Below are 26,319 nucleotides of genomic sequence, written 5' to 3' on the forward strand. Positions count from 1 at the left end.
GGGTTCTTATTACTTTCACGTTGATCAGTATCGTTTTGGTTTGATGTTTTGAAATGGGGGCGGGGTCCTTTGTCTTGTTGCCCGTTTGGTCTTGAACTCTAAGCCCACACCATCCTCTCATCCCAGCCTCCCGAGTAGCTTGGGTACAGGCATGGCACTGTGCCAGGCACCCGCCTCAACACCTCCTTTACAGCCTTCCTGGCGAAGGTTGTCAGATGGTCAAGCAAAACTGCTGGCTTAAAAGGAAGCAAGTTCACACTCAGGAGGCAGGAAGACCAGCGTTATCCTTTTTCTGCTTTAGATACAGACGTGGGATGAGTACTTATGCAGCCAAAGGAAGCCCTTCAGCCTCACATGTGCTATGGGCTAGAACTATGATTAAAGCAGACAAAATTAAAGGCGGCCGAGGAGTCCTTCAGTTTTAAAACACAGGGGAACCCACCCGCCAGCAAGCCCTGCCAGAATTTTAGTTCCTTGTGATTTTTCTCTGCAAGTCTATTTTACTGTGGTAAGAAGATTTAACAAGGGGCGTGACCTTGTGACAGGTTTTTTAAAGTGTATGAGACAATTAACAGCCCCAGAACTGACACATCCTGCACCTGAAAGTTTATAACTTTGTTGGTGGTGATGGTGAAAGTGTGTGTTTGTAGTCTGTGCGTGTGTGTGTGTGTGTGTGTGTGTGTGTGTGTGTGTGTGTGTGTGCAGGGCACGTGTGTAGGGGAGCAGAGGCCAGAGGTAGAGACAAGTGCCTCCCTCGGTTATTCGCCCCCTTATTTTTTGAGACGGGTCTCTCAGCGAACCTAGAACTCGTGGGTTAGCTAGACTGGCTAGCTAGCGAATCCCTGGACTCCTGTCTCTGCTGGTGTCACAGACATACACTGTGGCACCCAGTTTCTTTGTGGTTACTTAGAATTTGAACTCAGATCCTTGTACTTACAAGGCAGACAGTTTATTGTCTAAGTCATAGCCCCAGTCCCTATACCAGTTGATTAGCCATGCTCCCTTCTCACCCCCAGCCCCTGCTGGCCACATTCTACTCTCTTCTTCTGCTTTTGACTATTTAAATTCTTAATAGAACTAGAATCTTGACATACTGGTCATGCCATGAATGGACTTGTTTCATGTGCCATTATGTCTGCTAGGCTTATTTATGTTGACCTCCAATTCCCTGTGGGGTGTGTGTGTGTATGTGTATGTGTGTGTGTGTGTGTTTATGTGTGTCTGTGTGTGTGTGTCTGTGTGTGTGCCTGTGTGTGTCTATGTGTGTGTCTGTGTGTGTGTCTCTGTGTGTGTGTTTGTGTGTTTATATGTCTGTGTGTGTGCCTGTGTGTGTGTGTCTATGTATGTGTCTATGTGTGCGTGTATGTGTGTGTGTGTGTGTGTGTGTGTGTGTGTGTGTGTGTGTGTTAGAAACCAGCCTGCAACACTCTGAGAATTAAAGCGTTGGAAGTTGCTGTGATAATCAGTCTTTCTTTGCAACCGGATTACTTTGTCTTCATTCAACGTCCTTCTAGATTATTCCTTCCAAAGTAAGAACTCCTGAAGAAAATATAATTGAGTCCCCTAAGTGGATGGAAGTTAAAATGTCAATAGAGACATTGGTAGAAGGCCCTACAGGAGAGACCATGCTTACACAAGGTAGAGCCATATCACGACATAGCATATAACACGGAACACATATGAAATCACCACAATATATAAAATCACAATTAAGGCAAGCATATGTCACCTAGGGAAATGGTCACGATGAATAGCTACGTGGGGAAAAAAGTGTGAGCTATAAAGTGTGTGTAATGTGTATTTTTAATGAATACAAAGTCCCAAGCCTCTTCATATAACTTCCATCTCTAAAAACATTCCAGTTGTGAAACGAAGGTGGCAAGATTGTAAACCAGAGGGCAGAGGGCAGAGGGCAGAGGGCAGAGCACTTTCAAAGCAAGGCCACCAAGTCGTTTTCTCAAAAGGCGTTCGGCTCAGATGAGACAGAGGAATTTTGTCGTTTGGGTTTTATGATTTTACTTCTCATCTTCAGTCTGTGTGGTTCTTGGCTGCTCTGGTAACCTGAGCGACAGGGTGTATCCCGGGACTGGGGTAACACTCTGATAGGTACCGAGGAGGCTCAGCAAGGCCAGGATAGAACAGGCAAGTCAGAGGATGACTTTTAGAGAACGTTCTTACCTCCCACCTTGTTTTGAGATAGAGCCTCTTGTTTCTGCTACTGTGTAAGAAGGAACCAAACTAAAGCCATTTTGAATAAAACTTTCATTTTTTGAATAAGTTCCCAAGACTTTTCTGGGTAACTGACACAAGCTGAGACATGACTGCTAGGCAAGTTGCCCCGCCACAGTTGAACAGAATAAGTGTACCACAAAGACATGCTCCTAAGCAAGTCCCCATCCCTAAATCCTGACTGATGGCATAGCTTCACTTAGATGCTTGTGGATTTGGGGCTTAAAAAACTCTAACATTCTGGCTTGGGGGTGGGGGCTACAGTTCACCTCCTGTCTGTTCTGTGGCCCTGATCCATCAGTATCAGGCTGAGTATAAGAAATTTTTGTCACCTGCTTAAATACCTAAGATGAATGTTCAAAGATGTGGTCAGCTCCAGGGTCTGTGCGGTTGTCCCTGACTGGTCAGTTCTTGCTGCCTGATTCAGATAGAGATCTTGCGTTTCTGGACTCTTGTGTCTGCTTGGGCTGTTTTGGATGTCCAGACCCCAGTGTTACTTTACTTTGTTCTCCCGGCTATCTGGCCCACAAGCTTCTCAGCCAGTCCTCTCGCCACCTCCCACCTCACCATAAAAGTGCTGGTGTTCCAGATGCTTACCACATCTGCTTTAGACAGGTTCTAGGGGTCAAGTTCAGATCATCATGGTTGCAGCCAAGTGCTTTACCCAGCGAGCCGTGCTCTGACCCATGCTTTATTTTTAAATGTGTATCTAAAAGGCAGCATCAAATCATAGTTCCCAGAAGCACCCACGTGCTGGGTACCAAGAAGGCTTATAATATCAATGATGCTAGTGTGAAAAGCCTATGCATACATCTACTTGGGAAGAAGTGACGCAGCGACCAGTAAGCTCAGTCTTTAATTGCAAAAGCAGGCTGGCCACGGAGTAATAAGCAGGAGAGCAGGAGGCAAAGCCTGGAGCTGTGCGCTTGCCAGCACCAGAGGCTGCTCACAACGGGGCAGAGCAGAGCAGAGCAGGCAGCAAGCTGGAAATCCACTGAGTCGCGGTGGAGTGGGTTGTTTATTTAGTGAGAGTGCAGGAAGAACGGAAATGTCTGAGCGTGTTCGTAAGGTCACCTTGGAAACCCAAATGGGATGAGAGTGTCCTTCCTCCTGGGTAACTGCAAATCGGTATTAAGGGTTAATGACTGTCTTCCCTCTGCATGTGCATGATGGACAGAAAAGCGAGCTGGATGGTGAGTTAGGCGCTTGAGATCTGGAGACTTTGCTGGTGCTTTGCCCTAACTCTAAGCAGTGTTTGCTGTTTCTTGCCTGAGAAGATGCAGTCTGTGGCTGTCAGCTTCTGCCTCACAAGGCTGCTTTTGAAGTCACCAGTGAGGGAACACACCCGAAACATACCCACACCCACACCTTGTCACAGACACACCTCACCTCGTTCAGCGTGTGCTTAAGCTACGTGGAAAGTTTTGTATTAAGCCTGGAAAAGTCTGGATCTTGCCTTAAGACACTATTGGACAGTATGAATATTTTTAAGCAGGGCGAGACATGCCAGTGAGCAAATTGCTGTTTGCTTATCCCATTAGAAACAGAGCTCAGTTTGAGAACAAGAACTGAATGGGCTTAAAATGAGCCTATGCTCCATGGAAGGGAGGGCATGGCGGCTCAAACTGGAAAACAAGGAGACAGAATCCTCACTGTCAGCTATACCACAGCTGATAGGAGGTTAAAAACTGGAAAAGTCCAAATATTAGCAAACAGACTAATCCGTGAATAAAGTAGATATAATTTGTTGTTGAGAGGTATCCCTCTGTAGCTGGGCTGACCTAGAATCCACCATGTAGCTTAAGCCAGCCTCAAACTCTTGGCAATCCTCCTGCCTTAATCCCCTGTTTTCCCCACAGAGGTACTAAGATTATAGGCTGGAGTAACCACATCCAGCTTTATACGCATTTCTGTGCAATTATTCAAAATACGTAAATTAATTGGAAATTAAGTATTGTTAAATTAAGTAGGATAATAAATGTACAAACTATACAGTAGTGGTTCCCAACATTCCTACAGCTGCAATCCTTTAATAAAGTTCCTCATGTATGGTGACCCCTCACCATAAAATTATTTCACTGCAACTCCATAACTGTAATTTTGCTACTGTTATGATCATAATATAAATGTCTGTGTTTTCTGATGGTCTAAGGTGACCTTTGTGAAAAGGTTCAATTCCCAGGAGGTCACAACCTATAGTTTGAGAACCACTGCTCCAGAGCATGATGTCAAACAGGTAAAAACAAATAGGCATAGAAGAAAATGAATAAAATATATTAAGGTGCTATTTATGACTCTGTAAGATCAAATATAAACTATTTTCCCTTTGCATTTCTTTTGTGGTTCTTTGGGATAATCTCATGTAGTCCACCCTGTCCTCAAACGCACTATGTAGTCAAAGATGACCTTTGACTTCTGATCCTCCTGCCTCTGCCTCTTGTGTGCTGAACACATAATATTTACCACAAACCCAGGACTTCACATATGTAAGACAAAGGCTCTACCTACCAAGTTACATCCTAGCCCTTCTTTACATTTCATTTCTTAATTTTTTTAAGATTTACTTTTGTTTTATGTATGTAGGTGTTATACTTGCACGTATGTTTGTGTGCCACGTGCTTGTAGTTGTGACAGAGGCCAGAGGAGGGCGTCAGATTCTCTGGAACTGGAATTACAGATAGTTTTGATCCATAGTATGAGTGTTAGATGCTCTGTAAGAGCACCAAGTACTCTCAATGGTTGAGCCATCTCTCCAGATCTCCCTCAAAGTTTCTTATCTTCCAAGTTTTCAATATTGTGTGTATATTTCTATGAAATGGGTGAAAGAGTCTTGTTAACATCTTTTTAAACTCATAAGAATTTTCTATCTATAGTAAGAGAGAGAGAGAGAGAGAGAGAGAGCGCATTTACACTGAATCACCCTCTACACCGAACAGGACATGGGTTAGCCAGGTACACTACAGGTAAAGTTACAACTTTGTAACGTTCAACTTGAAATAAAGAAGAGCTGTGCCTTTAGTTTTATACATTTAATAGAATAAACTGAACAGAAGCCTAATACACCCCAACTGGGAAAACTGAAAAACAAGTATATTTCTCTTAGCACATTTTCCCAATGGTATTTCATGGCTTTGGACTGATTATGTATTCCAGGCTAAAAACTTTTCTTCCATACATCTTAAACTGAGAAGCATGCTTGGGTTTCTTCTGTCTCTGGACATTAGGAGAATGAAAGTCCCATCTCTGTGAAAGGATAAGTCCATCTTACCCTAGAGCGAGAGAAAGAATATGTGAGCAAGTGTGGTTTATTTAGGAGATGACCTTTAACCCTAACCCCATATCCATGTGACTTTGGAGTCATCGTCCTTGGCAGAGCAGAATATGAAAGCCACACACTTCCTTGTGACAGAGAACCCACAGTTCAGCCCCTCAGCCCCTGCTGATGGAGGGTGGTTCTGGGCAGTGTCAGCATCACTCGGGTGCTGGCTTGAGATATCCTCGGGCCCCACCTGACCTGAAGCAGAGTCTGAGTTGTCTTAGGAAACCCACGTACTTCATGGGCATGTTCAAGCTTGGTGGTGGCTACATGACTGTCTTCCCTCTTGGTTTGTTAACGTGGATCAGAGTAAGGAAGTGATGAAAGGAAATGAGTAACCGCCATGGTGTGAGGACAGCGGATGTTGTGCAGTCTCTAAAACAAGCTTTAAACTCACTGAGTAGCCATGACTCTAAACTTGGGAGAGTCACACTATCTTGATCACACGTGCGCGCGCACACACACACATCGAGAGTCAGAGAGAGAGGGAGAAAGGGAGGAGGGAGAGCAAGAGGCGGGGAAGAGAGAGAAGGAGAGAGAGGGGAAGGAAGGGAGGGGGAGGGGAAGGAAGGGAGAGGGAGAGGGGAGGGGGAGAATGCAAATGCAGAAAGTTCTTGGAAACAGAAAACTCTTCAAAAGTGTGACCGGGTCCAGGATATACTTAAAATGCATGCACACTTTCATAATTCAGTATGTAGGTTCTCTTGCTCCCTGCACCCAGTCTGTATTCTGTTCAGTACAGTAAAGAAGCCCACACATTTCTGTGGAGAGGGAGACGTGGCTGCTGCACATGAAGTGCACGACATTTGGCACAGATTCTTTGGCTCCTTCAGTCGTGGGTCATTCTCAAGACAAACTAATACTGAGCCACACCATGGTGAGAGAGACACTGTCCCACTTTTCCTGGATCTGGCGTGCGTGCTTGTCTGTGCGTGTGCGTGTGCGTCTGCGTGTGGTGAGTGTATACATGTGAATGTGAGTGTGTATGCACACTACTATGTGTACATGTGCATAATGGAGGCCAAGGTCAGTGTAAGTGTTTCTTGACGGCCTCCGCCTTGTTCTTTGAGACAGGGTCTCTCTCTGAACCTGGAGCTCATTCATTTGCCTAGGCTGGTTGGCCAATGAGCTCCAGAGATCCTCCTGGCTTAGGCTGTCCAGCTAGGATCACAGGATAGGTCAGGTTTACTGGAAACACTGATTTCTCTGTGGGTTGTAAATATAAGTGTACTCACTCTGAATCTAAAGCTGCCTTGCCACAGCCCTGGCATTTGTGCCTGGTTAACCACATCCATGTGACTTGACTGGCTCCATCCTGTTGTCCAGGGTGTCCAAAATCTGGCCCTGATGGCCAGTGGATATGGTACAGTCTTGGAAGCAAATGGGCATAGGCTGGTAATTTCCACTACATGACCTCTCAGACCAGGGGTCAGAATGTTATTCCTATCACCAAATTATGTGCCCTGGAAGATATAGCTTATTGTTTTCCACCTTTGATCATGTGGGCTACACAGCTATCTAAAATGTTTGCTGTCCAGCCTTGCATGTGGTAAATAATAGCAACTACTTTACTACTGCCATTATCTGTGGCTGTGTCCTCCTTGGTTTTGTCCTATAGTCTTGTGTCTTGGTTTTCAGTGGCTGCATCATCCATATCTCACAGGCCCATCTCTAGCCTCCTCTTTTGTAGTATTTATGTCATGCCTACTTGTCACTTAGGGTCAGTCGATCCCAAGTCTCTGGACTCTGGGCATCAGAGCACCTCACAGCTGAGGCCGTGGGCTCTGGGGATGGGCTGCCTGGTTCAAAGCAATCACTTGCACCCAACAGCTAGGAAGCACTGGGTAGATTCTTCAGCCTTTCCGTCCCTCAATATCTTCATCTGAAAAATAGATTGTGCCTATTCCTTATGGCTGGGGCGATTCTTAAATAGAATAATGTGTTTAAGAATCTGAAACAAGTAGTGCTTATAGAATTTGCTGGAATGATTCACATCCTGGTTGAGAGCACACATGCTGAGCTGACTCAGTGATTAGGAGCATGAGCTGCTCTCAGAGGACCAAAGTCTGGATCCCAGCATCTACATCAGAAGATGCCAAAAGATCTAACTCAAGCGCTAAAAGATCTAATCTTGTTTCTGACTTCTGACCTCTGTAGGCACTTAGTAAATGCATACCCACATAACAAAAATATCTTTAGAAAGAAAGAAAATGTGAGGGGGGAGGGAGAGGGAGAAGGGAAGAAAAGACACCCATGCATGCTTGGTTTCTGCGTGCTGTTGTTTTTTCACAAGGGTCACCTCCCAGCTATAGAGTGATGTTCAGGACTCATGTCCCAGCTGTGTGTCCCTACACTATGTGCACAGTGCTCTTAGGTCATGTCCCAGGTGTGTGTCCCCACACTATGTGCATAGTGCTCTTAGGTCATGTCCCAGCTGTGTGTCCCTACACTATGTGTACAGTGCTCTTAGGTCAAGACCTTTGTCTCCTTCCCACATCCTATTAAAGATGGTATGACAAAGAGACACTTAGACAGTAAGGAGTGTGGACTGCTTCTCTCCAAGCTTATGTTCCCTGAGGAGTACACTAGACAGGTGACCCCTGTACTTAGAATAAGTGAAACAAGGGATCCAGGCAAAAGATTTGCTGTGTGCCTCCTTAATTCCCTCACCCTTCTTTTGTCACCCATTTAGAAGAAAGGAATGCACATTACTCCTCCCCAAGAGCCTGGCTGTGTACAAGAAACTCATGTGCATGAGAAGTAAAGAATCAGACGTCTAAGAAGTCTACAAATGAACTTCTCTGGTGTCTGTAGTGGTATGCTCCTTAGCTGAACTGTTTGAGTCCCAGGATGACAAAGTGGATAAGTAAAATGTGACCGGACAGAAGCAAGGATGGGGGAAGGGAGGTTGATTGGGGTTCTTAAGCATGTGCCACTGGTTTGGAAGCTGTAGAATCCCCCCAGGGCCCTCGTTGGGGCGGGGCAAGGGCACAGGGCTCTTACTTCTTAGCCCTCCATGCCTCGAATAGTACTTGGCTTGTGGGAGTGAACTGTTTCTGCTCTGCTGTCCTGGCATCATGCCTCCCACAGGGAGATTCCTTTTAATGCTCCAAATTCCGTCCAGGGACACTGTGAACATTGTACAAGCAAGACAACAACAGTGAGCAGTGAGTGTATTTTCTTACCAGCATGAAGTGTTTCCTTGGTAATTATACTTTTAATTCATTGGGTAGAGGCATATTTGACTTGATCAGCAACAGTAGGTCTTTGTCATCTATGTAATCTTTAATACATGCCATGCATTTAATTATGGAACTAAACCACTGTATGCTCTTATGTTTGAGTCTCTACAAGGACACAAACAGTCAATATGGCAGCATATGTGGCAAAGCAAAAAGATCAAGAATAAATAAAACAAATTCTATATATTATTTAAATTTCTTTATCTGATTCTAAGTTAATTCCTTCAATAAGTGGAAATATTTTCACATGTAAGAAAACCAGTCAGAGGACTTGAGACTCTCTTAAGTCATGAGCCAGGTGTGGCTCACTGTCCGTATGAAAGATCCATGACAGATTCACTGGATCCTGCTGGTACAGTGCTGAATACATGGGAAATGACATCCACACTGTTATCTGGCAAATGGCAGGTCTGGAATCTTGAAAAGGATGCCTGCACAGTTAGCACAGGTCTAAGTGTTAGTAATCCTTTGAGCCCAGGTCCCCACTAGATCCTAAAACCACCTTTCAGGTATTGCTTTGACGTTTTTATGTCAATGTGACACAAGCTAGTCATTTTGGAAGGGGAACCTTAATTGAGAAAAATTTTGCCACTAGATTGGCCTATGGGCAAGCGTTGGGGGCATTTTCTTCTTTGATGATTAGATGAGGGAGGGCCCAGCTCACTATGGGCGGTGCCAAACTTGAGCTGAGGGCCCTGGGGTATATAAGGAAGCTTGCTGAGCAAGCCAGTAAGCAGCATCCCTCGACAGCCCCTGCATCAGTTCCTGCCTTGACTTCTCTTAGTAATGAAGTGTGACCTAAGAGCTGAAATAAACCCTGTCCTTCCTAGGCTGCTTTGGTCATAGAGTTTATCATGGCAATAGCAACCCTGACGGAGACAGTTTTAACCACAAAGAAAAGCCCAATCCACACTGACTGCGTTCACTAACTCGGTCAGCTGCTATGACATGTTCGGATTCTGAACTTTATTGGTGAATATTCTGCACAAACCTAGGGCTTCCTGCCTTTCAGCAGTCTCACTGACATTTGCATGACTATTGCTCCCGCCCTAAAAGATCCCACCGTAATCAATGCCCAGGAAGGAGCATAGTCCAGGGCTCCGAGCAGTGTGGGGCTTCAGACTCAGCCCTCCCATCACCAACTGTGAGACCCTCGACACGTTGTTTTGAACCTACTGTGTCTCTTTCCTTCTATGTGAAATGGGGGCAATACCACCACCTTGGAGAACCTTCTGGGATATGGATGGGATGCATACTGAGCGCTTTGTGTTTAATAAATGGTTGCTCTTGTTTTCCCAAGGACAGTGATCTTACTGTCGGAGGGTGAACTCTCTCTGTCTCCAGAGGTGCAGTGCAGCGCGCTCGCCAAGCTGAGTGCTACACTTAGCCTCTCTCTCACCAACTGGGAGGTGCAGCTGCCTATCAAGATGAGTGTCATCCCTTTTCTAGGTCCTTAAGAGAAGACTTCACAATCTCCTTCTGTCAAGATCTTACAAAATCGACGCCGCCCTTTGAATCTAACCTACATCTTCACCTCCCATTCAAGCCAGTCTCCTGTCCTATCCAGAGAGGGAAAGGGCTGCTCCTGGCCTCTGAGAATAGGTGTTACGTGCTGGTGACCTAAGTATTTACCCCACAGTTCCTGTGAAGACAGCCTGCAAGAGACCAATAAAATAGCTACAAGCTGGCTCTGTGCCACCGGAAGACCTAGGAGGTAAGAAGCAGTGTAGCGTCTACAGGCAGGGCTCCCCAGACCAGCCACACTGAACCGGATAAAAGTTGCATCAATCAACTTTGGTCCTATTCTTTCTGATACAATCACAGGAGTGCTGGAGGTTACAACCAAACAGAGAGGACACTCAAAATACATGTGCAGATGCTTAGACGTGTTAAAAACCTCAAAGTTGCACGCAAGTGATTACTGCTTTCAAAGGAAACCGATAGGGAAACTAGTAATAACACTGTGTGCGCTCGATGTGGTAATTGGGGTGAAGAAGTTTCCCAAGGTATTGAAGTAGAAAAAAAGAAACACTGAAGTCCTTGGAGATCACTGCTCTTTGGGGGGGGGGGGGACACACGACCTCTCTGTGCTCCAGGCATGTGCCTTTATGAAGGTAGCAGGAGGACAAGGGACGGGCAGAGCCAGCAAGACCTCAGAGTTTGCATACCAAGGGAGGGAGCAGCAGTCACAAAAGACTCAAATCTCTGTCCTAGAACCTTCTAGAGGTTCTTTTTATCTCCTCATACCCTTGACTGTTTCTATTCAAAGACCCTTTCCATGAATTTTTTTCCCCTAAATCTAAAATTTACAAACCCATGCATGCTTCCCACCACCTAGAGAGTCTAGCCAGTGCGTCATGCTGATCTCACACGGAAGTTAAACTCATCTTTAAAAATGTTTTTGTTCCGTTCGGCTCTCTGTGGACTGAGCGATGAATGGGAGCACTTGAACGGCCAGTGTTGAGGCATATCTCCCATGCTTCCCTGTGTGAATGTGTTCAGAGACTTAACCAGGAAAAGGAAAACCTCAAGAGACTTTAATTTCTGCTCAGTGAGTCCTAGGCTCTTGACCTGGCAGCTGGTATCCAATAACCCCTTATACATTGTAGATACACAGATCTGATGGTACTTGGGGTTTTTTTTGGGGGGGGGGTCAGGGAAGCAAACCCAGGACCTTGTGCACTCTAGGCAAGTGCTCTATGACTGAGTTACACCCCCAGCCCCCTTTCTGGGTTCTTTAAGAGAGGGTCTAATAGAACCCGAACTTGCCTCAAACCCTGTATGTGGCCACAGATGACTCTGGACTCCTGATTGTCCCTGCTTCCGTCAAGTATTACAGGCATGGTCCTGACTTTTCAATGTGTGTACTTCAGAGAAGACACATGTATCTGAAGGGTGGACTTGGCATATGGACAATGGTTTGGCAATCTAGGCTTTATCAGATGCAGTCCCTGGCTGCCTGGAGAGGGGAAGGAGTCCGGAGAGGCCCTGCACTTGCTGGATTCTGATGCAGGGGGCGGAGTAAGTTGGCAAGATGGGATGGGGTTGTACAGGAGGGGTTCCCCCCCTAGATGTGCTGATCCTGAGTGCCTATGGGACATCCAGGAGAGAGTCTGCCTAGAGAAACACTTTCCAGGAGTGTTCTGGTGAGATCACAGTGGAGGAACTCAGAGAGAGCTGGTGGGGCAAGATTAGAAGATGGTGGGTGTCATCTTGGGGAACTAGATGTTGGGCAAAGGGAGGTAACAAGAGTTCTTACGGAACAAAAGAAAAGGGTGTTCCAGGAGACAGCCAGGGTGGCTTAGTGTCATGGAGTCTGGGGAAGAGCCAGCAGGCACAGTAAACAAACACTGAACCCTGTGCCGGTGAGGAGTGGTATAAACCTCACAGGGCTGAGTAGGCATCCTGAGTACCATCCTGAGTAGGCAGTCAATGAGTTTGGGATTAGATTTAAATGTGATGTCTGATTCTGTGACTTACTGTGTAACCTTAAATGACCTAGAACTCTCTCAGATGGCCAGGGAGCAGGAGAGCCTGACTTCCTCTGGTGTTTGCTTGTTTCAGTTTTTCTGTAGTCCAGGCTGGCCTTAAACTTGTGATATAGCCACAGATGACCTTAAGCATCTTGATCCTCCTGCCTCTACCTCCCAGAGGATGAAATTTAATTTCAAACAATGAAAAGACACTGTGGAGGAGGGTTGAGTGTGGAGGCGGCATGATTAGTCTTGTTGACCATTCCAGCTTCTGTGTAGAGAACAGACCTAGGAGACCACAGTGGAAGCCACTGGAAACTCTGTTGCTGAGCTTGAGATGGGAGGGGAATGGGGGTGGCTGACAGTCCAGCTGGGGAAACTAAGGACTTTTCCACATGTGGAGTCAGCAAGCTTAGCCAGTGGTCTGGAATGGGGCCTGAGGACCTGACTTCTCAACGCTGCCTCAATCAAGTAAACAGAATGTGTGCTACTTCTTGATGTGGGAAGACCCTTGAGGAGTAGGTTTAAAAAAAAATGTCTGAGCACAGAATTAGAACTCTCTTCAGAACAGTTAACTTTGGAAGGTTGATCAAACAACCATTTGGAAGGCAGCTGTGCCAACCACCACACTACTAACGTAACCAGACAACCATTGGCAAAGTCAGGCAGGCTCGGAGGGTTGAGGAGGGAGAATAAAAGCTAGAGATAATGAATTTTGGAGTGGTTATTATTATAGGGCCATATGCAATAGGTGGAGAAAAGGATCTGTTGCTGGATGTAGTGGCGCGTGCCTTTGATCCCAGCATTAGGAGGCAAAGGCAGTTGGATCTCTGTGGATTTGAGGCCAGCCTGGGCTACACAGTTCTGGGACAGCCAGGGCTTCATAGAAAGACCCTGTCTCAAAAAAAGGGAGGGGATGGGTTATCCATATTTTAGAGGCCAAGTAGGGGAGAAAAAAGGTGGCCACGAGATAGGGGGCAGAGCCAGGGGAATGGAGCTTGGTGGCCTTGAGGCCACATTGAGAATTAAGAGGGGAAAAAAGGAAGAAATAGCACTCAGATGACACGGAGAGGGTGAATATGGTGGAGAAAACAGAGGCTTTGGCTTCCCAGAGGAAAGTTATTTGCCATTTGGAACTCATGGGACCAAAGTGAACTCACAGCAGGGAAGAGAGGGGAACAAAGGGTGAATAAAGACACAGACGCAGCCTGCCACATGCACTCTCTCTTAGCAGCTATAGACAGCTAATACCGCACACTTGAACACTGCAGGCACAACCTGGGCTGGATGTGTCTTCTGGAAGGAAAAGCTACAGTGCCATCAGGTATTCAGAGAACACCGCGTCCTCAGACAGCCCGCTAGAAGGTCTAATGGCTAGTTAGGGGCTTCCCGGGCTGCAGCTAGGCAGGGGAAGGTTATTGCTCTCTCTGGGTACTAGTTTCCTATTCTGGAGGAGCCCTTTAAAGCACAAACTTACACCATCTAATTTAGACTTTGAGGGGTTTCTAGGCAAAATAGTACTGATGTGCGCCCTCTGCTGGAGACTATAAAAATGCAGCCCGTAGAGCGGCATGCTAAGTGAATATTTGAAAATACTTAGAAAAATGAATGTTTATTTCCTATTCTTTTAGGCTGCCTCATAATCAAATGCACTCAATCAGAATGATACAACACTCATTTCCTTCTCGCAGAATGACAAATATGCTATTTAGCTTCTAGGTGGCCCTTCAAACCAACGGAGCCGAATTCAAAGTGTTTTAACTTGGGGAAAAGTTGCTTAAGCACTAAGAACATAGAGCACATAGGTCACGCTACATCTAGCCACAGCATGTGGAGTAGACCTGAAGCATCCTTGAAGATGCTGTGTGTCACTGGTGATACAGTGAGACTGAAACGTGAACTCCCATAGCTGCTTAGAAACGTGGAGTGGCCCGGAATCTGGATGATATGCCTTGGGATTGTCAGCATCTCTTATTAGAAACTTCTAGGGGTCCTAGGCCTCACCTTCTCAGAGCAGTCCACTCCAGAAGATGGCCAGTTCCTGGGCTCATGGTCCTTTTATTTATTTATTTATTTATTTATTTATTTATTTGTATTGTATGTGTGTGGGGGCGGGGATGTGTGCTATAGTATGCACGTGGAAGTCACAGGGCATCTTCGTGGAGTTTTCTCTTTGCTCCTTCATGTGGTGTAGTGATTAGTTCTGTCAACATTACACAGCCTCGACTCACCTAGGAAGAGTCTCAGTGAGGGACTGTCAAGATCAGGTTGACCTGTGGGCATGTTGATTGGGGCTTGTATTGGTCACGCTAATTGATGTGCAAAGCCCCAGCCACATGTACTGAGTTAGAGCACAGAGGCCAAGCTGAGCAATGGGCAGGCTTGCATGCATGGATTCTCTCTCTCTCTCTCTCTCTCTCTCTCTCTCTCTCTCTCTCTCTCTCTCTGCTTTCGATTGGAGATGTCTAGCTGCTTCAAATCCCAGCTTGGATGTCCCTGCCGTGGTGAACTAGGACCAGGAATTGTGAACGAAATAAGCCTGCTCCACCGAAGAAGCTTTTGTCAGGGTGGTGTACCAGCAGCATGAAGGACAGTTAGGACATGTAAATTCCAGAGACTGAGCTCAGGTCAATAGGCTTTCCACCTCAACAGGTACTTTATACCCCATGGGCCACCTTGTGACCTAGTTATTTCTTCTAGCAATTTCAGGACCCCATGAGCATTGTATTGAAAAACTTGATTATCTGAAAGTCAGGAAGTATTCTCTTAGTGACCAATTGCTGCAAAGGAGTCATGGGCACGAGGGGCAAGTCACCTCAGACTGATGTCTGTGTGGGAACATGGTATCGCAGGAGCCATCTGGAGAGCTATCTGTGCCTGCTTGTGTCACTCGTGTGCTGTGTGACTTTTTATTTTTATTTTTTATGAGGTCCATGGGTGGTTTGACCTAATTCAATGGCTCACGTTCTGCCAGAACAGTAGTTGGCAGGGAGGGCCTCTGTACACGGAACACAGATCACCTGGGATCTTGCTAGTCTAGACATCCAGGCCACAAGACCATTTTTAACAAGCTCTTAGGGAACCGGAAATGATGTAACATTTGAGAACCCCTGCCATGGAGCAGATCCACATCGATGTGCCTGAAAACGTTACTCTGTGTCCCAAGCATGTGAACGTGCTCTACTTACTATGACATGGAAAGAACACCAACCAAAAGGATGGACAGCAAAATATTTGTTGAAGATTTAGTTCATTTTCCTCTATAGGTGGAAGTATATTTGGACGGGAGGGGGGGGTGGGCAAGGGAGAGTTCTAAGATTTCCCAGGAACTTACTTCTCTTGACGATGATCAGTTCATTACAAACAAAATAGCCGCCAGGCACATGGTACTGCATGCCTTTAATCCCAGCACTCAGGAGGCAGAGGCAGGTGGATCTCTGTGAGTTGGAGACCAGCCTTGTCTACAGAGTGATTCCAGGACAGTCAGGGTTACACAGAGAAACCCTTAAAAGAAAACAAACAAACAAACAAACAAACAAAATAACCACCCACTATCAAATAGACAATTTCATATTCGTTTAGCAGAGGTGCTTCCTTGTGGCTAAGGTTACCTGCAGGAGGGCTTTTGATGTGACACTCATCCCTCTTCATAGAAAGTTCTTCCTCCAGCACCTCCTTGATCCTCTTATGAGGCTCACAGTATAAAAACGTCTTCCCTGGAAAGGCATTCACAATGCATTTATACCAGCGTTGCCCAGCCTTCTAGTCATTAGTCCTAGATAAATAACTTTTTTTTTTTTAAATGGCAATGTCACCAGGCATCGTGGCGCCCGCCTTTAATCCCAGCACTTGGGAGACAGAAGCAGGTGGATCTCTGTGAGTTCGAGGCCAGCCTGGTCTACACAGTGAATTCCACTGGCTCAAAAAAACCAAAGAAGTAGTGGCCAGCTTGCCCTGCAGGCTCTATATCTTGGGATGGTCCAACTTCTGGTTTGGAGGACTTCATACTTTCCTGTAATCTCTGAGCCTGTCAGGTAAGCTTCAGGAGTCTCCTTTAAGTATAGTGAAGATATATATGAAATGTTCCCATCGCCTTCGTGAACTTTCACTTATCAATAAGGAGGGGTCCAGGGCTCCTGGTTTGCTTTGTTTTGTGGCAAGGTCTCCCAGGTTGCTGCAGAAGCAGAGACCATCTTACCTCAGCCTCCTGGCGTTGAGATTACAGGCATGTACCATCAGGCCCAGCAACAAATCCTGATTAATGACCTACTCTGCACCTGACTTTTGGCTTGGAGATGAGGACAGAGTAAAGGGTAAGACCGATCTGTGTCCAGATGTAGAGCATAGTGCAGTGTGTGTGTGTGTGTGTGTGTGTGTGTGTGTGTGTGTGTGTGTGTGTGTGCCTGTTGAGAGACACTGGGTTTCAGTCCTCACCTCCCACCTCGTTTGAGACAGTGTCTCTTCTTTATTGGTTATTTGCCACTGCATATGCCAGGCTTCCTGTCCTGAAAACTTCCAGGAACTCTGCTGTGCTAGCCTCCCGTCCCACCGTCGGGGCATGGAACTACAGGTGATGTACAATGTCTAACTTTACAGGCTCTTGGGGTTTGAACTCGGGTCCTCACACTTGCACAGCAAGCCTCTCCAGCCTCACCCAAGCATCTTTAACTTTCATTTTAGAAAAAGATTACAACTGTTGACTCATCAATTCAGAGTGCTTGCTGCTCCTTCAGGGTACCAGAATTCTGTTTCTAGCACCTACAGGGTGGCTCAGCCTAGAACTCTAGCTCCAGGGGATCCAACACCCTCTTCTGGCCTCTATGGCCATCCACATACACAGAAACATGGATACACATAAAATAAATAAATAATAAACTGAATCTTAGAATAAACAAGGGATTAAACCCATATATGTCCATCACTGGGAAGACTTAGGCCCTTTTCCTGGCCTCTCTGGCTGGCCTCATCCTGCTCCAGCTGAGGGCTGGCATTTGTTCTTTTGTTTGTTTGTTTGTTTGTTTGTTTGTTTGTTGAGACAGGATTTCTCTGTGTAGCCTTCACTGTCCTAGACTCACTTGTAGACCAGGTTGGCCTCAAACTCACAGCGATCCTCCTGCCTCTGCCTCCCAAGGACTGGGACTAAAGGCGTGTGCCACATGCCTGGCTTGGCGTTTGTTCTTAACACCTCGCTGCATTCTTTCTGTCTCCCCAGAGAACAGAGGAGAATGGCGCTATGTGCTTCCTGGCCTGGGCTGTGTCTTCAGACGCACCTCATGGTTGGTTTTTCCATGCTGTCCCCCGCTTCTAGTCCTCTCTGCTGATCCCACCTTTGCGTGCTACCTTCTCTGCTTGACCAGGCTTTCTCTTGAGCCTTTCTTTGCCTAAGTAAGTGCCACTCAGATTTTAAGTATCAGCCTTAATATGTACCAGTTGCTCGGGGGAAACTTTCACTGGTTCTGCAACCTAGAACTGTCCTTTTCTGCCTAGAAATCTTTCTTTGCTCTTTTGTTTCATATATTGTTGCTCCATTTGTATATTTGCATGAAATTATTGTGTAGCTGTTGGCTTAATACCTGCTTTTAAAAAAAATTCATCGTCAGGGATGGTACCCTTTAATCCCAGCACTTGGGAGGCAGAGGCAGGAGGATCTCTGTGAGTTCGAGTACAGGACAGCCAAGGCAACACAGAGAAACCCTGTCTCAAAAAAAACCAAACCAAACCAAAACAAAACAAACAAAAACAAAAACCATCTACCAATTCATAAAGGCAGAAGTCTTTCTGCTCCACCTGTTGGACAACTAGAACAGAGTGTGACGGAAGAAAAGGACAGCAGACGTATGCTCAGGTACGTACGTGTGCAGAGCACTGCTGCACATGTGTCTGTCAGCACAGTCTTACATCATCAGAGAACAAGGCGTCCCTGTCACAATTCAAGGAGTCAGAGAGAACTCAAGCCAGTTCTTCACATATTTTAGGTATGATGTTCTTTGCACAACGCTATGGCAGGCATCTCCTCTTATTCCAGGTTAACCAACAGAGAGCTTGAGTGTGCTGTCCTGAGTGCAGACTGGCCTGGGCCACGTCTGATGGCGAGGACACAGATTTACCCGCTAGACTCAGAAAAGGCATGAGCAGACCCGTTTGGGTTCTCATCCGTGTTTCCTAAGGGTTGGGAGTCACGCGGGTAAGAGGCAGCGGTACTTGAGCCTAACTGCGTCAGAGTTTCTGTGTAGAATCATGGCCTGGCAAGAAAGGAGGGAGGCCGAGTCACACTGGATCCACAGGCGAGGAGAGCTGCCTGCTCCAAGTGCAGGTCTCTTGACAGACTGCAGTTAGGCAGCAAAAAAATATCGCAGAGGAAACTGCTTCAGGAGATTTGTGAAACCTTGAAAGTTGAGAGTGATGAAAGGCTAGTGAGGGGAAAGTCGTCAGTTAAGAAAAAGGAAGGGAGAGGGATTGGAGACAGGAAAAAAAGGAAGAGGAAGGAAGGGGAAGCCCACACACTATGCCTTCGCCGGCTGCTTCATTTCCATGGTGGTCAGGAGGGTGCAGGGCCAGAGGGGGAGGAAGAAAGGGCTGCTGAGAACTGGGTCACTCTGGGGCTTGCTTTGGAATAGGGTTTGACACTGGTTGACTTCTAACAGCAGTTGGCACTGAAGGTTTTTCTGGTTTTTTTTGTTTTTGTTCTGTTCTGTTTTGTTTTGTTTTGTTTTTTAATGCACCTAAGCATCTTCCTTGTGTTTCTTTTTCTTTTTTAAAAATATATTTTATTAATTTATTCATATTACATCTCAATGGTTATCCCATCCCTTGTATCCTCCCAGTCCTCCCTTCCATTTTCCCCTTACTCCCCTCCCCTATGACTGTGACTGAGGGGGACCTCCTCCCCCTGTATATGCTCATAGGGTATCAAGTCTCTTCTTGGGTGTTTCTTTTTCTTACAGTTCCCTGTGGCCTAGTATAGTTATTTATGGCATATAATAGAAAAGCCTAGTATGGAGCTCATTGGCCACTCAGTCATCTTGCCTGTCTAGCCTATGCTGCATGAAAGCACCAAGACCAGTGGTGTACCCTTTCTCAGCAAAACGTGGATGACACCTGAGGAATGACACTGTGGGTTTTACACACACACACACACACACACACACACACACACACACACACACACACACAGTATCAATGCGGGTAAATATAATGACGTGTATTTAGAAGCAAACTCTCTCCCAGCCGCTTCAGCTAGTCCCCAGAGAGGCAATCAAGGAAGCTCGGAGAGGCCCTGGAAGCAGCTCGCATTTCTCCTCGGCCCTATGGTGTCACCGCGCATCATTTCTCACCAGCTGCTAAGGACTCAGCTGCAACCCTGTTAGAAATCCAGCTACAAGCACCTCAGGACTGTCTAAGATGACTTGAATTATGGTTTGCATATTCCATGGGCAGAGAGGTCGGAAAGACTGCAGTGTGAAGTCCTAAGCCAGGTAATGACTTGTGGACTTTGACTCCTGGAGCTGAGAGCCGAAGGGTTTGAAGTATGTTCCCAGCCCTGCCTGACTTCATGTCCTTCTGTCTCCTGTGCACCTTGCAGTCCTGACAGGGGAATTGAAGGAGCTGGAAAGAGGACCATTATGTTTCCACATGTGCCAGTGCACGTGTGTGTGCGCGCGCACACACACACACACACACACAGATACACGTAAGCATGGAGTGGGAAGGCACATACATACACAGGTATAAGTGTACAGATGCTCAGGACGGGGTGAGTGGTTCTTAGACACGTGGCGGGACCAAACCTAGACCCTGGTGAATGTTAGACAAGTGACGTATCACCAAGCTCTATCCTCAACATCACTATATACATTCCTCTGGGTTTAGTGAACTCATGGTCTCTTTCAAAAGCAATGCCCTCATAAACCAACTCAACTGAGGGTGATATCCAGCCCTTGGGCTCAGGAGTCCTTAGAGAAGGGGAAATAGTCCCCTTCTATATAGCCCTAGGCCAGAGGAGACGCAGAAGGCTCTCCAAACAACAGCTCTCCATCCCCCCTCCCCCCTTCCCCATCCCCAACCCTCAGGGCTCCAGCCAGTTCCACCCTGATGTCCCCCAGCCTTGTTGTCACTGGTCCCCCGATGGCGCCCCCTCCCACCGTCTGAAGCTGGAGCTGAACTTACATTGTTGGCGGGACTCTTGAGGGCCACCGGACTCCGCACGCCCTCGGCACCCCAGCCCTACGGGCCTCGGCTGCTCCCCGTCTAGGCCCGCCTCCACAGCTGTTCCTGCTGTCGCCACCAGTGCCTCCTGCCGCCTCATGACACCGGGGTCTCCACCGCCCAGGGCCACCAGGCCTCTCAACTCCGCAACCGGCTGCTCTGGAACGCGAGGCGTCTGAGGTTGTCATAGTGACCGCGGATGCTCTGGGCCTCCAAGGACTCTGCGGACTTCTCCAGTGCCGGGAGACACCCCGCCCTGCTATCAGGAGCTGTGATTCCTTAGATACAGACCCCAAACAAAGGACCTGGCTTTCTCAAGAGAGGTGCTTGAGTTGTGTGACAAGGCAACTAAGAGTCACAACTGGCGTGTGACTCAGCTCCAAAGAGTGGACATGAATCTCAACCAATTCAGGTTGAAAATTTGTAATTTGGGGGCTCTAAGCTACTAAATAGCTGCAGTTTACAAGGATTTTTTGGGAGGGGTGTGTTTGTTTGATTTTTTTGTTTTTGTTTTTTCTGAGACAGGATTTCTCTGTGTAGCCTTGGCTGTCTTGAACTTTTTAGACCGTGCTGGACTCAAACGTTTACAAGTATTTTTGTACTCACGGTCTATGTCAGCCCACAAAATCACCAATTTTACAGGTGACAAACCCACAGAATTGCAAAAATGAGTTTAAAAAAATCGATTTTTTTTCTTTTTGCAGTCATTAAAAAGTGGCATTAATTTTTACAAAAGTTAAATGTGTCTTATCTTAGAAAATTAAATAGTTCTCCGAGACTTTTTAACACGCTCAGGAGACACCCCCTGATGTGTCTACTGCTCCCCGGTGGCAACCACTTTTATTCTTGATTGATATTTTCATATTTGCATCCATTAAACCACATAAGTGAGATAGAATAGTCCAGAAACTGACCAAACCATGCATGCGCAGCAGATATCATACAAAGGAGTGTGTGCGTGCGTGTTCAGGTGGGGTGGGGGAGGGTGACAGAAGGAACTTTTGAGCGGTGACACTAGATAAATTGCATATTCATCTGGAAAAGAGCGGAACGTGGTGTGCGGTCAACACACATAGCAGATTAAGATAGACCGTAATCCTAAAGGTGAGGCACCAAGGCATCTAGGTGATGACTATGGCACATGGTCATGACTCAGGAGTTGGGAACAATTTCCTATGCAAGCAACCAAAGACATTAACCATAAGAAAATGAGACATTAGTGAACATAGAACATAAGAAAGTCTCCTGACTAAAGTCAGCTATTAAGAGTGTGGGGAGTCAAGTCACCAACTGGGAAAACAGAAAAATAGACAAATGGACACATGACAAAAGAGGAGATCCCAGTAGGCGAGGAAGCCATGAAACATTGTCCCAAAGCATTACCCATCAGGCCGAGCAACAGCTTATGCAAGGAGCTGTTACAGCCCGCACACTGGAGTGGTTGCTAAAGCAAGAAACAGTGAAGAGCCCGGGCATCCACAGCAAGGGTGGAGGACACGTAGCAGCTGGGCTTTCCTCCCCCGCTGTTATGGTCACCTGAGCTGGCCATAGGTAGGATGACGGTTTATGTCCAGCGGGGCAACGTGGTGAGAGCCTGTCAAAAACAATAGTGTGTGACCAGTTTGAAGAGCTGGTGGTGTTTGGTTGGTAACGAGGAACGCAGGCACTTCACAGCCCTAATCCGAGACACGTACTAAGCTGTGGAGCAGGTACACCAAAACACGTCTTAGAATGTTCCCAACAACGCCGTTCAGCAGAACCAAAGGCTCGCAGAGAATAAAGATGATATATCTATTCACTTTGTGTTCTTAGACGGCCACAGTGAAGAAGAGTGAGTAAACTCCTCCTTTATCCAGACATGTAGGAGAATTTCATACATGTGACATTACAGTAAGTTATTCCATGGTGTAGCAGAGATTAAGTAATGATGATGACGTCACAGAAGTGGCTCGCTTTAAAGAAATACCGGGGGTGTGCAGGGCCTCCCTCCAGCTGTATTCTGAACCTTGATCTGAGGGTAGCTACACAGTTTGTTCATTTTGTATATTTCATCAAGGTTTCTAAATTTTATTGTCTGTAGGGTACACATGCACACACCCCTTTGTATGATATCTGCTGTGCGTGCATGGTTTGGTCAGTTTCTGGACTATTCTATCCCATTTATGTGGTTTAATGGATGCAAACACGAAAATATCAAATTAAAATGCATATTTTAGTTAGGAAGCAAAAAGTTTGTCTGAAATTTGAGTGATAACAAACAATGTAGTTTATTTGATCCAATAATAAAGAGTCACAGAATTTTGGTTTCCTCTTTTCTCCAACACCAAAAACTTGGAGGTTATTTAATTTTCGGTTTTTAGGTAGTTTATTTTCTTCTCTCTTCTATCACTTTGCCTTGTTTGTTTGTTTGTTTGTTTTTTGTTTTTCGAGACAGGGGTTCTCTGTGTAGCCTTGGCTGTCCTAGACTCCCTTTGTAGGCCAGGCTGGCCTCGAACTCACAGCGATCCGCCTGCCTCTGCCTCTCGAGTGCTGGGATTAAAGGCGTGCGCCACCACACCTGGCCTATCACTTTGCCTTTTAAATTTTCCAATCACCATACGTATATGCCACTTCAAATTCTTTTGTGTATAAATTATTGGTAAAATGTAGAGGATATATTATTTTAGCTGTTTATATTTTTTTTATTCTAGAACAACTAAAACATGAGCAATAAAAACAGGGTAGTTGGTTCATCCTCTTTGTAATGAAATGAAAAAGATCAAAATGTCCACCAGATGGAGGCAAAACCAAAGACCTAACCTAATAACATACACAGATGTATACACACACACACACACACACACTCACACACACACATACACACACTCGCACACACATACACACACTCGCAACCACACATGCACATACTCGCTACACACATACACACATGCACACAAATGCACACACAGATGTACACATATATATGCATACACGTGCACGTGCACACTGTGTACACACACACACACACGCTGTGTATACACACATGTACACACACACACACAAATGCACACATGTGTGTGTATTCGGTGTGAAAACACAAAGTCTTTAGCAAAAGAAGCCAAAAGCTATTATATTATCAAAGTTAATGTATTAAATCAGATGATTTAATAGTATTTTAGTGAAAATCTAGGTGGATATGTTTAACATTGTATGCTTATTTCTTTAGATTTAGGACAAGTTTCAAGAGCCCTCATCTATTTGTTAGGTTTAGGTATGAGTAAGTGATGGGGTGTTTTGTGCTGTTATGCATCCTCAGAGAAGTAGGTTCTGTACTCGCTTCAGCATCTCATCTCAAGTCCGACAGCCCTAAATTATTTTCGAAGCCAACCAGTCTTTCTTCTATAGTAAGTGGCCATCATTTCAAATTCATAGAATGTTTCCAAGTGCATTAAATTTAGGGGCAGTTGGCTTTATTTCTCTGTCTGTCAGTTAATGGAGAAGCTGCCCCTTACAAGGGCTTGTTTGCTTGGGATTTTCAACATCAATGAATTGGTAAAATACAGTTTTTTTTTTTTGATAACTTGCAATACCCCAAAAGGTCCTCAAAAAAATATACTTCATAAAATTTGGGTAAGAGGTCATCATGTGCCAGTTTGGTAGTGCACGCCTTTAATCCCAGCACTCTGGAGGCAGAGGCAGGTGGATGGCTGCGAGTCCGAGGCCAGTCTGGTCTACAAAGGGAGTCCAGGACAGCCAAGGGCACACAGAGAAAACCTGTCTTGAAAAAACAAAACAACAAAAAAAGAGGTCATCATGTGTCCTTGCATGCTATAGGAGACAGAGAAAGAGAGAGAGAGAGAGGGAGGGAGAGAGAGAGAGAGGGGAGAGAGAGGGGAGAGAGAGAGAGAGAGAGAGAGAGAGAGAGAGAGAGAGAGAGAGAGAGAGAGGAATAAAATAAAATTAGTTATCCTTGGATATCTACCTTCAAAAATCATCCTCTCAGAAGCTGGGTGTGGTGACCCATACCTGTAATCCCAGCGCTCTATAGACTAAAGTAGGAGACCATGAAGTCAAGCCGACCTGGGCTATAGGCAGAGTTTGTTTCACAGAACCATTAAATGTGGGGCTGGAGAGATGGCTCAGGGGTTAAGAGCACCGACTGCTCTTCCAGAGATGCTCCTGAGTTCAATTCCCAGCAACTACCTGGTGGCTCACAACCCTCTAGCATGTGATAATGTGATCTGATGCCCTCTTCTGGCGTGCAGGTGTACGTGCAGGCAGAGCGCTGTATACATAATAAATAAATAAATAAATAGAAATCAATGTAATTGCATGTGCTTTCTGTGCAAGAACAACATTCTACTCCAAGGACTGTGGGAGCAAATGATTTCTGAAAGTCATACCTGTCTAAATATCACCATAACACATAGGTAGACAATTGCAACCAGCTTTGAGATGACTTGTCCAGCCATTCTGCAACCTGACCATTGCCCATGTCACTGTGAGTTTGTCACTAAGATTTGTCTTTCGGCCTATAAATGAGTTGTTTCTCCCTTCTAAAAAAAAAAATTAATTTCAAGAAAAAAAAAGGGTCGACTTGTTATCTCTCCCTGGATTATCTCAGCTTTACTCCACTGACTGCTTCCACCCACTAATAGCCCACTGCCCCGTACTGCTGTTCCATAGCTAACCCTGAAACCAGGCAGTGCACATCACCAGCTCCTTTTCATGGCAGGAACTTTTGCTTCTTTGTGTTTTGATGCCACAAGGTGCAATTTGCTTCTCGTTGTGTGAGTGCACTTATGTGGGGTTATTAAACAACTAAACTCTCTGGTGTGGAGGAGAATGAATTGTCCAGGGTGGGACATAGAAGGAAGTGGGAAAGAGGTGGTCACTGGGCATAAAGTCTCTGTTATGAAAATGCCTACGTCCCAGATGTTTTCTGGGTGGCACTATGCCTGCGGGTGCACTGTTCTCTGCACTTACAACTTTAAGAGGGCAAGACTTATGAGAAATGTTCTCCCCGCAACAGCAACAACAAAAGGGAAAGTTTTTACATAGAAGGAAAATAGCCCAGGATTTTATATCGAAGGGGAGATCAAATCAACACATTTGTGGCCTACTTAAATGCACATTTCCTATGTGGGTATGTGGTATACATATTTACAGTCTAGGTGTAAATCATTACATTTAAAAGCAGTGGCTGGGAGAAATGATGGCTCAGGCATTAAGAATGCATACTACTTCTCTTGCAGTTGACCCAAATTCTATTTCCAACACCAACATCACTCAGCAAGGCACAACTGCCCTTAATTAGGGGGATCTAAAACATTCTTTTGGCCTGTTTGGTCATGTACACTCACATGCACATAACTCTCTCACACACACACACACATGTACAATTAAAAAAATAAAAAAGTAAATCTTAAAATATATCTACTAAACCTTTATAAACAAGCACAGTTTCTCCCAATATTCTCTGTGTCCTCAACCTTCCACAAGATGATATGAGTGCTCGCTTCGGCAGCACATATACTAAAATTGGAATGATATATAATTGGAATATATATATATTATATATAGTAAAATTGGCCCCTGCGAAAGGATGACACACAAAGTCATGAAGTGTTCCATATTTTTTTTTTTACCTCCAATATTTTGAAAATGCTACTGCAGGCTGTTTAGGATAAGTAAGTTAGACAAGTTAATTGTGAACTGAACATGTTCATTTCAATTACTAGTCTATTTATATCACAAGAATATACATCCTAGAGGTAACGGATTGGTATGATTCTATAGACGGATAAGGTAAAATAGTTAGACAAGGTCTTCAAAAACCTGAGTCCCACAGAATATGGCCTTTAGAGATGTTTAT

The 26,319-nt window shown here is 45.5% G+C and overlaps 1 protein-coding gene and 1 pseudogene across 1 annotated transcript; one reads left to right on the forward strand and one right to left on the reverse strand.

The window, feature by feature from the left end:
• Positions 1-5,226: 5,226 nt before the first annotated feature.
• Positions 5,227-20,696, reverse strand: C14H11orf97 (chromosome 14 C11orf97 homolog). The gene is made up of 4 exons (XM_051155759.1): positions 20,427-20,696; positions 15,872-15,976; positions 8,549-8,674; positions 5,227-5,498 (listed from the first exon to the last, which is right to left on the reverse strand). The coding sequence occupies exons 1-4, from the start codon at positions 20,563-20,565 to the stop codon at positions 5,494-5,496; spliced, it is 375 nt and encodes a 124-aa protein (XP_051011716.1). The 5' UTR covers positions 20,566-20,696; the 3' UTR covers positions 5,227-5,493.
• A 5,259-nt stretch (positions 20,697-25,955) lies between these two features.
• LOC127198864 (uncharacterized) lies at positions 25,956-26,084 on the forward strand (annotated as a pseudogene).
• Positions 26,085-26,319: the final 235 nt, after the last annotated feature.

Source organism: Acomys russatus, chromosome 14 (assembly GCF_903995435.1).
Source record: "Acomys russatus chromosome 14, mAcoRus1.1, whole genome shotgun sequence".
NCBI classification, from domain to species: domain Eukaryota; kingdom Metazoa; phylum Chordata; class Mammalia; order Rodentia; family Muridae; genus Acomys; species Acomys russatus.

Excerpts from the sequence above, each read along its gene's own strand:
- C14H11orf97 (XM_051155759.1), bottom strand. The coding sequence starts at position 20,565 with ATGAGGCGGCAGGAGGCACTGGTGGCGACAGCAGGAACAGCTGTGGAG. Across the intron at positions 15,977-20,426 it reads TCAAGAGTCCCGCCAACAAT|GGAAGACGTTTTTATACTGT; the intron begins GTAAGTTCAGCT and ends ATGCCTTTCCAG. Across the intron at positions 8,675-15,871 it reads CATCAAAAGCCCTCCTGCAG|TGTCCCTGGACGGAATTTGG; the intron begins GTAACCTTAGCC and ends CAATGTTCACAG.